At 40.3% G+C, this 13,921-nt stretch overlaps 1 protein-coding gene across 1 annotated transcript in view; it reads left to right on the forward strand.

Annotated features, from left to right (window-relative positions):
* Window positions 1–13,921, forward strand: part of SYNPR (synaptoporin) — a 295,505-nt gene that overhangs the window by 177,620 nt on the left and 103,964 nt on the right. Inside the window, exon 3 of the mRNA XM_061195503.1 lies at window positions 4,322–4,446. Coding sequence (XP_061051486.1) covers window positions 4,322–4,446 — 125 coding nt within the window. The remainder of the gene's footprint in view (window positions 1–4,321; window positions 4,447–13,921) is intronic.

The following is a 13,921-nucleotide window of genomic DNA, read 5'->3' on the forward strand; positions in this document are numbered from 1 at the left end:
GGATACCTCTGTTGTACAGGTGAGGAAAGGGCTAGCTCCACGACGTATCACAGGGCTTTGGGCCCCATGACTCCATCCTTTCTTCTAGAAGAAATCGTACCAAAGGTGCTATCATGACATGGCACAAAGGGCTGAAACATCCAGTATTGTATGATGAAATCTAGATTTCAGCATTGAGCGATTAAAATCATGTCCTCCTTATTCCTACCAGTACTAAAGGCTGACAGAAAGAGAGCATTTGGTCATGAGCACATCCACATCACAAGGATAAAGATCTGATTCCTTTCAGCTTTGGTGTTCTGTGTGTATCATCTCCAGATTTCACAGTGGGTTGGAGTAGCTTCTAAATGCCTCCTCAAGTCCCATCGGTGGTACAAACTAGGAAGAAAAGCAAACAAAGCAAAAAAGATCAGTGTTTCTGGAGTGCTTAGATGTTGGTTCACTGGGGCTGATGGTCATATAGATTTAGCTAGGGAGTAAGTCTAAATTCCCTATTTTATGTCCTGCAAGATCTTACCAAAAAGTTCAAGTAATAACCCTTGTTAACATTTATTGAGTGCTTTTTCTGTGCCAGGATCTGTTCTAAATGCTTTAGCGCATTAGCACATTTTGCTTTTACTACATCTATTATATCGTTTGGTCAAGTTGTTTCTATTTTAAAATACTGATTTTAAAAACTAATAGCTCGGTGAATTCTGGATCAAGATGGCAGAGTACGAAGATCCTGAGCTCACCTCCTCCCACAGACACAAAAGAACTACAACTACATATAGAACAACTATCTCTGAGAATGACCTGAAGACTAGCAGAACAGGTTTTCTAAAACTAAGGATACAAGGAAAAGGCCACATTGAGATGGGTAGAGGAGCAGAGATGTGGTCTAGTCAGAACCTACACCCCTGGTGCCCTGACCCACAGAGGGAGGGATATCACAGCCATGGTGGTTTCCCCTGAGGAGCGAGGGGTTTGAGCCCTGCGGGAGCTGCACCAGAAAGATGAGCCCCTATAACGTCTGGCTTTGAAAGCCAGAGCGGCTTCTGTCCAGGAAAGCTGGAGGGCTGTGGAAAACTGAGACTTAGTTCTTGAAGAGCATACACACATACTCACTTGCTCCAAGTCCCAGTGCAGAAGCAGCAGCTTAAAAAGTGCCTGTGTCAGGCTTCCCTGGTGGTGCAGTGGTTAAGAATCCGCCTACCAGTGCAGGGGACACGGGTTCGAGACCTGGTCCGGGAAGATCCCACATGCCACGGAGCAACTAAGCCCACGAGCCACAACTACTGAAGCCCACGTGCCTAGAGCCCATGCTCCACAACAAGAGAAGCCACTGCAATGAGAAGCCCGTGCACTGCAACGAAGAGCAGCCCCCGCTCACTGCAACTAGAGAAAGCCTGCGTGCAGCAACGAAGACCCAACGCAGCCAAAAATAAAATAAATAAAATAAATAAAATTTTTCTAAGAAGTGCCTGTGTCATAGAAGAAAGAGATTCATTGACTAAATTTTAGGGCATGTACTGGAGGGGCAGAGATCTGGTGAAATTTTCTCCAGGGACAGAAGAAGTGGCAGGTGCCATTTTTTTTTAAAACTCTCCATCCACCTCGCGGGCCCAGCATTGGCATGTACCATTTCTGTCACTCTCCATCAACTTAACTAACACCATGTGCACCAACCAAGTATTTCCCTGAGGACCTACCCTGCCCAACCTGCCTGCCCCAACTGGCTCCCCCAAAGCAGCTGCTGCCACGTTCTACCCAGCAGGCATCCCCAGCTGGCACTGGCACCCCTCCAGGTGTCTCCTGCTCCAGGGGTCCAGCCCCACATACCAGCATACCCACAACGGTCTCAGTCGGGCCTCAAAGCCACTTCAGAGTGAAAGACACACAGTGAAGAAGTGGAAAAAGATATTCTATGTAAATGGAAACAAAAAGAAAGCTGGGGTATCAATACTTGCATCAGATTAAATAGACTTTAAAGCAAAGACTGTAAAAAGAGACAAAGAAGGGCCTTACATAATAATAGAAAAGACTAATCCAACAGTAAAGCAAATATTAACAGACATAAAAGGAGAAATTGACAGCAATACAATAATAGTAGGGGACTTTAACACCCCACTTATATCAATGGATAGATCATCCAGACAGAAAATCAATCAGGAAACATTGACCTTAAATGACACATTATATCTGATTGACTTAATATATAAATACAGAATATTCCACCCCAAAAGAGCAGGATATGCATTTTTCTAAAATGCACTTAGAACATTCTCCAAGATAGATCACATGTTAGACGAAAAAATGAGTCTCAAATGTAAGAAGACTGAAATCATTTCAAGCATCTTTTCCCACCACAATGGTATAAGACTAGACTCTCAGTTACAAGAAGAAAACTGTGAAAAACACAAAGACTTAAAGGCTAAACAACATGCTACCAAACATGCTTCTTCTGGTCCGTGGATCACTGAAGAAATCAAGGAGGAAATCACAAAATACCTGGAGACAAATGAAAATAGAAACAAAACATTCCAAAATCTGTGGGACTCAGCAAAGGCAGATCTAAGAGGGACGTTTATAGCAATACAGGCCTACATCAGGAAACAAGAAAAATCTCAAATAAACAATCTAACATTACACCTACAGGAACTAGAAAAAGAAGAACAAAGCCCAAAGTTAGTAGAAGAAAAAGAAATAATAGAGATCAAAGTGGTAATAAATGAAAGAGACTAAAAACCAATAGAAAAGATCAATGAAACTAAGAGCTGGTTCTTTGAGAAGATAGACAAAATTGATAAACCTTTAGCTAGACTCATCAAGAAAAAAAGAGAAAGGGCCCAAATGAATAAAATCAAAAATGAAAGAGAAGTTACAACCGACACCACAGAAATACAAAGAATCATAAGAGATTACTACAAACAATTATATGCCAACAAATTAGATAACCACAAAGAAATGGATAAATTCCTGGAAACATACAATCTTCCAAGACTGAATCAGGAACGGGGCAGGGGTTGGGGGGGGGGGTTGTCTGTGGTGGTGATGGGATGAATTGGGAGACTGGGATTGACATCTATACACTAATATGTATAAAATAGATAACTAAGAAGAACCTGCTGTATAAAAAAAAATAAAGTTCAAAAAACAGCAAAAAAAGACTGAATCAGGAAGAAACAGAAAATCTGAACAAACTGATCACTAGTAATGAAATTGAATCAGTAATCAAAAAAAACCCCAACAAACAAAAGTTCAGGACCAGCCGGCTTCACAGGTGAATTAAGCAACTTTCCCAAGGTCACATTCCAGAGCCCATGCACTTAACCCTTACACAAGAATTCCTCTCGCTATGCAAAGTGATCTGGTGTTCCTAATGGGGACTCCAAGCTACTATAAGAAGCTGAGTTCCAAAATTAAAATAAAATAAATGGGAGTATTACAGAATGGGTGAGTGTTAAGTGCACTTGATTGACTTTCTTTGGAAATGAGCAGGAAATTCTTTTGAATTTAGCCAAACTAAGTGGGCCAAGTTTGGCATTTGTTTCCTTCCCATCTTAGGCCATTCTCACCTTCTCAGATGTATCCTCTCTCTGGAAGACTTCTCTGAGTTCCTGCTCTTAATTTTCAGTACCTAATTCCCATAGATGCATGTTCTACACTAGGATAGACTATGACATTAGTTCATAACCAGCTGAACCTTTCAGTAGTTGACTCAGAAAGAGCAAGGAATAGAGTTGTAACCACCAAAGGGGCATTGAGGCTGACATATACTGAGATCTTGTCCTCTGGAATAGCATATTTTAGATACTCACCTCCTCTTCCTCCACGCATCAACTCTAAAATTCTCCAACTATGCATTTTTAAAAACCTGTATTATTCCAAAAGACAAAACATGTGTATTGCAAAAAGTACAGATAAACAAAAAGAAGCAAGCAAGGAAACATACCAAATTCTTCCCACCTGGAAATATCCATCATTAATCCCTTGGTGTGTAGCTCTCCAGAGCCTTTGATGTGAGATTACCTTCTCTACCTTCTGAGGTGTGACAGCTCTTTACACTGATATTTGGCCTCAAACACAGATATTTTGTCCTTGTGTTTAATTTTTCTACAAACAAAATTACTCCAGCTTTCCAGACAATTTTTTCAGACCCCACCACCCCATTCCCCATCATCACCCTGGCCTTCATTCCAGCCTGAACCAAATAAGATGCCGCACTTTAGAAGAACTCCAACCTTTCTCAGTGTGAGACGCTGAGCTCCTGTTGACAGATCTCATGAGATCAGCACCATCCTAATAGCCGCCTTCTCTTTTGTTTCTTTGTTCTCCACAGCTTTTTGCAATCTTTGCATTTGCAACATGCGGTGGCTATTCCGGAGGCCTGCGGCTGAGTGTGGACTGTGTCAACAAGACGGAAAGTAACCTCAGCATTGACGTAGCATTTGCCTACCCGTTCAGGTAGGGAATGGTGACTTGTGCTCACTCGTCTCCTGGAGGGGCAGGGCACTTTCTTCTTTCTGTGGTTTCTTTAAAAAATGCAATCTCCCAGAGACTTCCGAGTAAAAAGAGAGGATTCTTCCTGAGCCTGCAGAATGCCCAAACAAGTAAAATGCCCACCTAACACCCTACCCTGGGAAAAGTTATTCCATGGGAGTTGTACTTTCAAACGAGAATTAACTCTCCCTCCGCAAAAAAATGCTACAGATTGCCCAGTATTGGGGTCCATCAATATGGAGACCTCAGTTATACAATTTCTTCCTCCCTGTCCATAATTCTTTAAGGTCTCCCAAATTCTCTCTAGAATTATGTGGTCACCTCTCATTTCATACTGACTATGCGATCCTGGCTGATAATGCGTTTAATGATATTAATAGCTAATATTGTTTCCATGTGCCATTGTGCTTAGCTTAAATATCATTAAGTCAGCACAGCGACCTTTTGAGGGGAGTACAAGTACCATTGCCATTTTCAAATGAGGAAACTGAGGCGCAGATGCATTTGCCCACATTCCCTTGGCCCGTAGATGGCAGAGTCAGTGTTCGAGCCCACTCGGGTTAAGCCCAGAACTCACATCTCTACTCCTATACTTCAGTTGCTTGAGATAACTCTTTCAACCTCTTTATAAATTCACTATGAAAGGTAAGACCTGTCTATGAAATGATGACTAGATACCTACTAGGACTTGTCCCAAATCAGACATCCTGTGATTCTGATCCATCTACCCAAAGTGGATTAATTGAATTCAATTTCTAAATAATTTGTTTCTGTAAAAGTACCAAACACTTGGTACCAAATAACTGGCGTGATTTTGTAAAACACTTTCAACATAATATTTTGACATCTTATTAATCTACTCTCATGTGTGCCCTTCAGTTTAGCAAACATTTGTCAAATATTCATTCTGTGCCAGATACAGTGCTGGCTCTGGAATTACAGAGAAAAGTAGAAATTAGCCCCTAAAAACTTTTCTTAAATAGGCAAGTACAGTGTTTTCCAAAATCTTTCCCATGGAGCCCTAGATATTTAATGTTTCTAAAAAGAAAGGAAAAGAGGAAGAAAGTAAGAAGAAAGAGATAGAGAATAAGACGGAGAGAGGGAAGGAAGGAGAGAGGGAGGGAGGGAGGCAGAATTTTTTTTATATAAATTTATTTATTTATTTATCTATTTATTTATTTATTTTTGGCTGTGTTGGGTCATCGTTGCTGCGCATGGGCTTTCTCTAGTTGTGGCGAGCGGGGGCTACTCTTCATCATGGTGCACGGGCTTCTCATTGCGGTGGCTTCTCTTATTGCAGAGCATGGGCTCTGGGTGCGCGGCCTTCAGTAGTTGCTGCACGTGGGCTCAGTAGTTGTGGCTCACAGGCTCTAGAGTGCAGACTCAGTAGTTGTGGCGCACGGGCTTAGTTGCTCCGCGGCATATGGGATCTTCCCAGACCAGGGCTTGAACCCGTGTCCCCTGCATTGGCAGGCAGATTCTTAACCACTGTGCCACCAGGGAAGCCCCAGAATTTTTAAATTATATGATAAAATAAGTTTAAGAAATACTTCTTAGCACTTTGCCATTCTAATACACATTTTGAATCACCAAGAACACAATGTTTCCCCAAACATATTTGGCCACAGAAACCCTTTCTCACTGAGCATCTCAGAAGATTTGTATATCATGGAACGCATCCTTAGTATACTGATCTAGTGAACTTTTCCTAGTCCAAAACAAAAGTGACTCCGTTCACAGCCAATGAATCACGCAGACAGGGCATTTATACCAATGTATTAAATGGTTTTTAAGAGTCATACAGTGATAAAAGTTGCAGACACTTCTGCTCAAGTAGATACCCTCCTAATTAACTAATAAGGGAGTCCAAAGCAGAGAAATATTAAGTATAGAATGCCTGGTAATTTAGTAATAAGAGCTTCCTATGCTAGTGGAAGTGGGAGTGGGGATGCTTGACACGTCTGAAGGTTCTGGAGGAACTCCTTGGCTTTAGTGTGGAATGGCCAAGCCAATGCATGCTTACTCATCAACACAGGGGATCTAGAAGAGGAGATGAGAATTTTCTCTGGCTGGGCAACAGGGGTGGGATGCTTAGTAACATTATTCGTGACATTGTAAGGTCTGCATTGCTTTCTACCAGGATTTCCCACCAAGAGATATGGTAGAAGCAGATGACTTGAAGGTCAGTCCCTTAATTTTTTTTTTATATATAAATTTATTTATTTATTTATTTATTGACTATGTTGGGTCTTTGTTACGGTGCGCGGGCTTCTCATTGCGGTGGCTTCTCTTGTTGCAGAGCATGGGCTCTAGGCGCGTGGGCTTCAGTAGTTGTGGCTCACGGGCTCTAGAGCGCAGGCTCAGTAGTTGTGGCGCACGGGCTCAGTTGCTCCGCGGCATGTGGGATCTTCCTGGACCAGGGATCGAACCCATGTCCCCTGCATTGGTAGGCGGATTCTTAACCACTGCGCCACCGAGAAAGTCCCAGTCCCTTAGTATTTAAAGAGCAGCAGGTCGCTGAACATTGAACACAGGTCTCTCTATCCCTCAAACTAAAAGATACCAGTCAAGAAACCTGTGTAGTTGGAAAACCAGTGCCTAGGTTGGGGTGGTGGTGGAGAGCAGGGTGATATCTAACTTCACGCAGCCCTTAGCTAAGTGAACAATTTGAAAAGGCCTTTCACACAAACATTTTCCAGCCTTGGGCTTCTTCATTTTCTTCCTAAGCCATATTACTGGCCCAATTAAAAGCAACTGGAGAAATTGGATAAAAAGGTTTATTACCATCTGTAAGTATAGTGGCCTGCTCATTTGAAAGATTTTTACTTGGGTTCTGAAACAAAAATTATGAAACTTTTTTTTTTTTTTTAATAGCAGAACTTTTCTTCCATACCTTATCTTGCTCTGAAGCTCTCTCTATATAACAGATATGAGTCATTGAAAAAGTTGAACAAGAGGAGGAAGGGGACTTGAAGCATCCAGCTGGTCTTCCTGAGCCCTCTCCCTGCCACACACGTTGCCCACCCCCAGCTGTACCGTGCTTGTAATATCTCTTCAGAACCCTAGGTCTCCTAGAAGCATTTTAAAAACCACCATTCTAGAAAAAAGCAAGAAAGCTTTTGCCACTCTGCAGATCACATCTGTACAATATTTACTGTCTATACTGTTAAGAAATCAAGATTAGCCTATCTCCTCCCACAGAATGTCTTACCTTTTTGTCCCATTAATGTCCATGTAGGAGATATACATTCCAAAGAGGCCCAATTTTACTAGAGTTGCAATTTCAATTGTGCATTTGGGTACTTTAAAATATTGTGCCACTATCTTTTCGGGGAAGATTTCAGTAGTAAGAGACACATCTAGAATTTATTCAGACTACTCTGAAGTCATTTGTTTCAGAAGTAAGGTGGTTTAGCAAGATGCTGGTGATGGAAATCATCAAAAAGTTATTTTCTTCTAAAATTTTACAAGCCAATGTCTTTGCACAGCAAAGGAAACCATAAACAAGACGAAAAGACAACCCTCAGAATGGGAGAAAATATTTGCAACTGAAACAACGGACAAAAGATTAATCTCCAAAATATACAAACAGCTCATGGAGCTCAATATCAAAAAAACAAACAATCCAATCAAAAAATGGGAGGAACACCTAAATATACCAAAGAAGACATACAGATGGCCAAGAGGCACATGAAAAGAAGCTCAACATCACTAATTATTAGAGAAATGCAAATCAAAACTACAATGAGGTGTCACCTCACACCAGTCAGAATGGCCATTATCAAAAAATCTAGAAACAGTAAATGCTGGAAAGGGTGTGGTGAAAAGGGAACCTTCCTGCACTGTTGGTGGGAATGTAAATTGATACAGCCACTATGGAGAACAGTATGGAGGTTCCTTAAAAAACTAAAAATAGAACTACCATATGACCCAGCAATCCCACTACTGGGTATATACCCTGAGAAAACCATAATTCAAAAAGAGACATGTATCACAATGTTCATCGTGGCACTATTTACAATAGCCTGGACATGGAAATAACCTAAACGTCCATCAACAGATGAATAGTTAAAGAAGATGTGGCACATATATACAATGGAATATTACTCAGCCATAAAAAGAAATGAAATTGAGTTATTTGTAGTGAGGTGGATGGACCTAGAGTCTGTCATACAGAGTGAAGTAAGTCAGAAAGAGAAAAACAAATACTGTATGCTAACATATATATGCAATCTAAAAAAAAAAAAAAAATGGTACTGATGTACCTAGTGGCAGGGCAGGAATGAAGACATAGACATAGAGAATGGACTTGCGGGGAGGGGGAAGCTGGGGCGAAGTGAGAGTAGCACTGACATATATACACTACCAAATGTAAAATAGTCAGCTAGTGGGAAGCAGCAGCATGGCACAGGGAGATCAGCTCGGTGCTTTGCGACGACCTAGAGAGGTGGGATAGGGAGGATGGGAGGGAGGCTCAAAAGGTAGGGGATATGGGGATATATGTATGCATATGGCTGATTCACTTTGTTGTACAACAGAAACTAACACAGTATTGTGAAGCAATTATACTCCAATAAAGATCTATTAAAAAAATAATATAAATAAATAAAATTTTACAAACCAATGTCAATGATTTGATCATAATCTTAGAAACAAAACGAGAGTATTCAGCAGTTTCTGACTATTCTGTTTATTGCAAACACAAGGAAGACAGTAAACTCTAATGCCAAGTCATTTGAACAAAAACAATTAGTCCGTAAATGACAGATCAAAGGAAGCTACTTAACTTCCTTATCAGATTATCAAATGTGAGATAATGTCAATTTACAAAATGATAGATAATTTACAAAATATTCATGTGCTGCTTCCAATAAATATGCCCAAACTGTAACTCCTTCACACCACCACATGTATGCATTTTTCATGCACGCTTCTATCAGAAGGAATTTAATTCAGCAATATGTCCTTTTACTATGGGAATAAAACATTTGTCACCTGACCTGTTTGGTCTGTGATTAAAATGAACAAACAACATTTAACTGTTTTTCTCATCTACTGTAATATGCTACTTTCATAGAAAACTCATTTGATAATTTGGGGGGTTCTGTGTTCAATATTTTTAGCACTTTATTTATACACAAAAATGGGAAGTAGAGTTTCTTATTTTAAAGAAATTTAACACATTTGGAGGAAGCCTACTTGAGGAATGCCAACTAACACTTTGCATTTATATATGATGCCTGTCACACAACAGAGGAAATCAGAGTGGAGAGCTTAGGGACTATAGGAATAAAAGTTTTCATGGCAAAGGTTAGTTTTGAAGGGTCAGAGTATACTACATAATTATTGCACCATCTCTGTGAAGGGGGTTCTGAGGTTCCATTTGAGAAGACTGAGCTGAGAGAAATTTGTTCAGCATCACATAGAAAATCAAACTCAAGATTTTGGATTTCATATGTTGTATAATATGGTCTACTAATTTGAATAAAAACTGAAGAAAGCAATGTTCAGGTTGTTTGAAGCATGCTGAGTAGAGCCAAAAATGATGATGGAGTAAAGTGATAAAGCTGGAAAGATGACTTTGGACAAGATTTTAGAAGACCTTGAACTCCTACGTGATTGAATATGGGGAAAGAGTCCAAGAAGGTAAGGAGAGAATAATAAGGAAAACCGTTTTAAAGTGGAGAAGATAAATTTGGATTTGATCATGCTGAGTTTGTGTTTTCTATCAAGAAGTTTCATGCTTGAACCCCATGTAAGAAGAGATAGGGTAAGCCTGGAAATGGGGCTCCAAGAGTCATCTTCATGGAGTGAAAAGTAAGTCCTAGATGAAGAGAGGTCTTCAAGACAGATGGAAGAGTGGGCACACAGGGCTAAGCTCTGGGAGATGCCCACACGTAGAAGAAATGAAGGAGAGCAGTGACTGAGCGAGACCAAGAAGAGCCAGAAGGAAAAGGGGTGGGACAACCAGGCAAGTGTAGGCTTCACAGAAGGTAGGGATACATCATGAATGAGTGATACCACTCAGCACTTCAAAGAAAAGTGAAAACTAAAAGGCCATTGGAGGTAATGAATGGTGGTCATTAAGGAATTTCATGAGATATTTCCGTAGGAAGGAAAGCATGCCAGGCTGTTGGACAATGGCAAATAGAATTCGGTATGTTTTTCCCTCAGACAAGTAAAATGCAAAATGCTAAGGCTCGAACCGTTTTCCCTTAAGCCTGTGTGAGATGATGTTTGTGAAGAAAGAGAGCAAGGTTGTTAATGACCTTCTTATAGAGAAGGCGTTCACCTCTGGCTTCTTGAAAGTAATCAGCTCATTTGATGACAGGTGATAAACTTGCCACCTTGGCTAGACAGTCAAAAAGGTTCCATAATAAAGGCGTAAAAATCTTCCATCATTTGAGAACAACTGAGTATAGAGAATAACAGCAGATTCATCATGAAAAGTAAATTAAGTTGTTATGTCACTGTTATGTCTGGAGTCGCCTGTCAGGATAAAAAAAGATATTGTGTTTTCTATCAATGTCAAGCACTCTTCTAGATATGGGATTAGTAATCCCTGCTTTAGATAATTAACAAAATTGCCCTTGATTAATTTATCCTAAAGAAATAACCAGAGATATAGAGAAAGAAGTGTGTACAAAGGTATTTATTGTTGAATTATTCTAAGTACCTCAAAATTAGAAATATCTTATGTGTCCAAAAAATAGGGAATCAGTTAAATAAAATGTGGTAGGCAGACACTGAAAGTCATTTCCTCAAATAACATTTAAGGATATATATATATATATAAAATGATTCCAATTTTGTTTTATTTTATACTAGCTGGCTGTAGCACATGCTGCCATTGCCCATACCTGTTAGTCCCTCACGATTCACACCTACACTTTTTATTGTAAACCCATATAGCTGTTAAAGGGCTTTCTCAAGCCACAGGAACTTGCTTGGTCAGTATGCAGGGCAGGCCAGAAATGCTGGGGAGTTAATATCTCCTGGAGCAGCCTTCATCCAATGACAAATGTGAGTTGGAGGATAAATATCCTAAGTGCCTCACCTCTCCTGGGGCACAGCTCTGAGACAGGTCCCACACCATCTCTCAGAAGAACCCAGCAGGTACTTCCCACAGTGGAAACATGGTCATTAACACACCTTTTACTACCTGCTTTCCCTTTCCTGTCTCAATTCTCCACTGGCCTATTGGTGTTTCCAGAGATGAATCTTCCAAAAACAAGTTGCACTCAAATCTTGATCTCAGGGTCTGCTTCTGGGTAATCCAACCTAAGACAGTACCATTGTGTGAATTACCAACATTAAAGAAAGTGGATGGATGAATGGGTAGGTGAGTGGGTGAGTGGATGGATGGATGGACAGGTGGATGGATAGATAGGTAAAGAGAGAGAGAGGTAAAGGTAGATAGGTAGATAGATGGATAGATAGATAGATAGATAGACAGATCGATCCCTATTTTCTCTCACTCTAAAAGATGTTGTACACTGTTGCTCATAGGAAAACCAGCTTGGTCAGAAATCTCCTTCAGTGGTTTTCAGTTCAGGTTTCAAATTTGAAGCCACGGTTGGTTTTCTCTGTTCATGGTATCTTAGCATATGTGGTAGGTCTTTTCCAATTGACAGTCATAATAGCATGTGCTCAACCTTGGTTTCTGAAAAATAGATGATTGCTTAGATTTGGGAGATGATCCATGAGGTCTCCAAAATGAATTTTGTCTAAGACGTACTCCATGGTTTGTCAGTCCACCGCAAATATATTCTCCAAATTTGGTGATAAACCACATAGCTTTTCACTTGGGATAACAACAAAAACTGTGTCCTATTTATAGAGATTATGTCATGATCACTGCATCAACATGTTAATTTATTTCTAGGTGGTGAGATTATGAATGCATCAAATATTCTTTGTACACTTGTCCACGTTTTCCAGATTTTCTCCAATAAGTTTTATGACTTTTTACACTGTGAATTTACTGAAGCAACATAATGTAGCTTGAACTCTAGAGGTGGATTGCCTGGGTTCAAATCCCCGCTCTGGAACTTCCTTGCTGTGTTTTGTTGAGAATATTGCTTACCACCTCTGTTCCTTATCTGGAAAACAGAGACAGTGTTAACTATTTCATAGTAATGTTGTATTAAATAAATCATGTATAGGAAATGGTTAAAACAAGACCTGGCACTCAATAAAGTCTCTTTTAGTATATTGTTTTTACTTTCATTACCAAGAAAAGGTAATTAAAAATAGAGAGCTGAAGAAGATATTCTAGTTAATTAGCAAAATGACCCTCAAGACAACAAAATGACCCCTTTATTATGTTATATTTTACGCAGAATGGGAACTTCCCCATCCCTCTCTCTCCCAATATGCAAACATTAAGAGATGTGTACATATTTAACTATCTCTCATTTATTAACTTGCTTTAACTCTTTGACGCTTATTTGGGTTGCCCTGGAAGGTATTCTTATCGGGCCTGTATTTTTTTTTCTCATTAAACTAATGGGAGAATGAAAGCCTCCCAAAGTACAGAACAGAAACACTCAGTGGCACAAGCATGATCTTCCCGGGGTTGTTTGGTGGGAGTGGGATGGGAGAATGAGATTCTGAGCCTGATCTTTGTGATCCTTGGAACAGAATTTACGATGGGTCTTCTGTGTTGAGGGAAGGGTGAGCCAGGGCGGCTTGCTGGGCACCGGCTGCAGAAGCACCGTTCTGTCTATGACTCTGGCCACTTGCTCTGATTCGCCCGCTTCTGTTTGGAACGTGGGGACAGGTGGAGGTTCATGCCAGGAAAGCTGTGGAGTTCGGGCCTTTATTTGGTAATGCTAGCTCTGTCATGGGGGAAAACATTTTCCCCCTAAGATCCTTGTCCTAGAGCAATGGTGATAAACTCTTTTTTATCATAAAGGCCAAATTGGGGAAAATAAAAATGTTAAGAGGGGCAATATTTTATATCTTGTGTTCAGGAAATGCTGCATTTGCAATTACATTTGAGCATGTGTTTATTGTTTCTCATTACCAGAGGGTTTCACTCTTTTTGGCTAAAATTTCAGAAACTTTATAACTACAGTATCTCATTTTAATGTTATGCCTTCAAATAAATTTTGGATGTGATGAGACCTGGTGGTTCTCTGGGGCAGGCAGATGGGGAGATTGGAAGATGGTATAGCCAAAGGATTAATGGTGGATCTCTGGCCACACCCCTGGCTTCACATCCAAGCTCTGCCACCCAGCAGATGGGCAAGTTATAGTCTCTCTGGGCCTAGGTTTCCTACTCTAAGAAGAAAATGAGAGTACTTTCCTCATAGTATGGTTGTAATCATTCAATTAGGTCATACAAGTTGTTTGTGCAACGGAGTCTGGCGCACATCAAGTATTCACTGAATGGTATCTTCCTTGCTGTTAATTGTATCAATAGAATTTGGTGCAA

The sequence above is a fragment of the Eubalaena glacialis genome, chromosome 7, assembly GCF_028564815.1.
Source record: "Eubalaena glacialis isolate mEubGla1 chromosome 7, mEubGla1.1.hap2.+ XY, whole genome shotgun sequence".
NCBI classification, from domain to species: Eukaryota; Metazoa; Chordata; class Mammalia; order Artiodactyla; family Balaenidae; genus Eubalaena; species Eubalaena glacialis.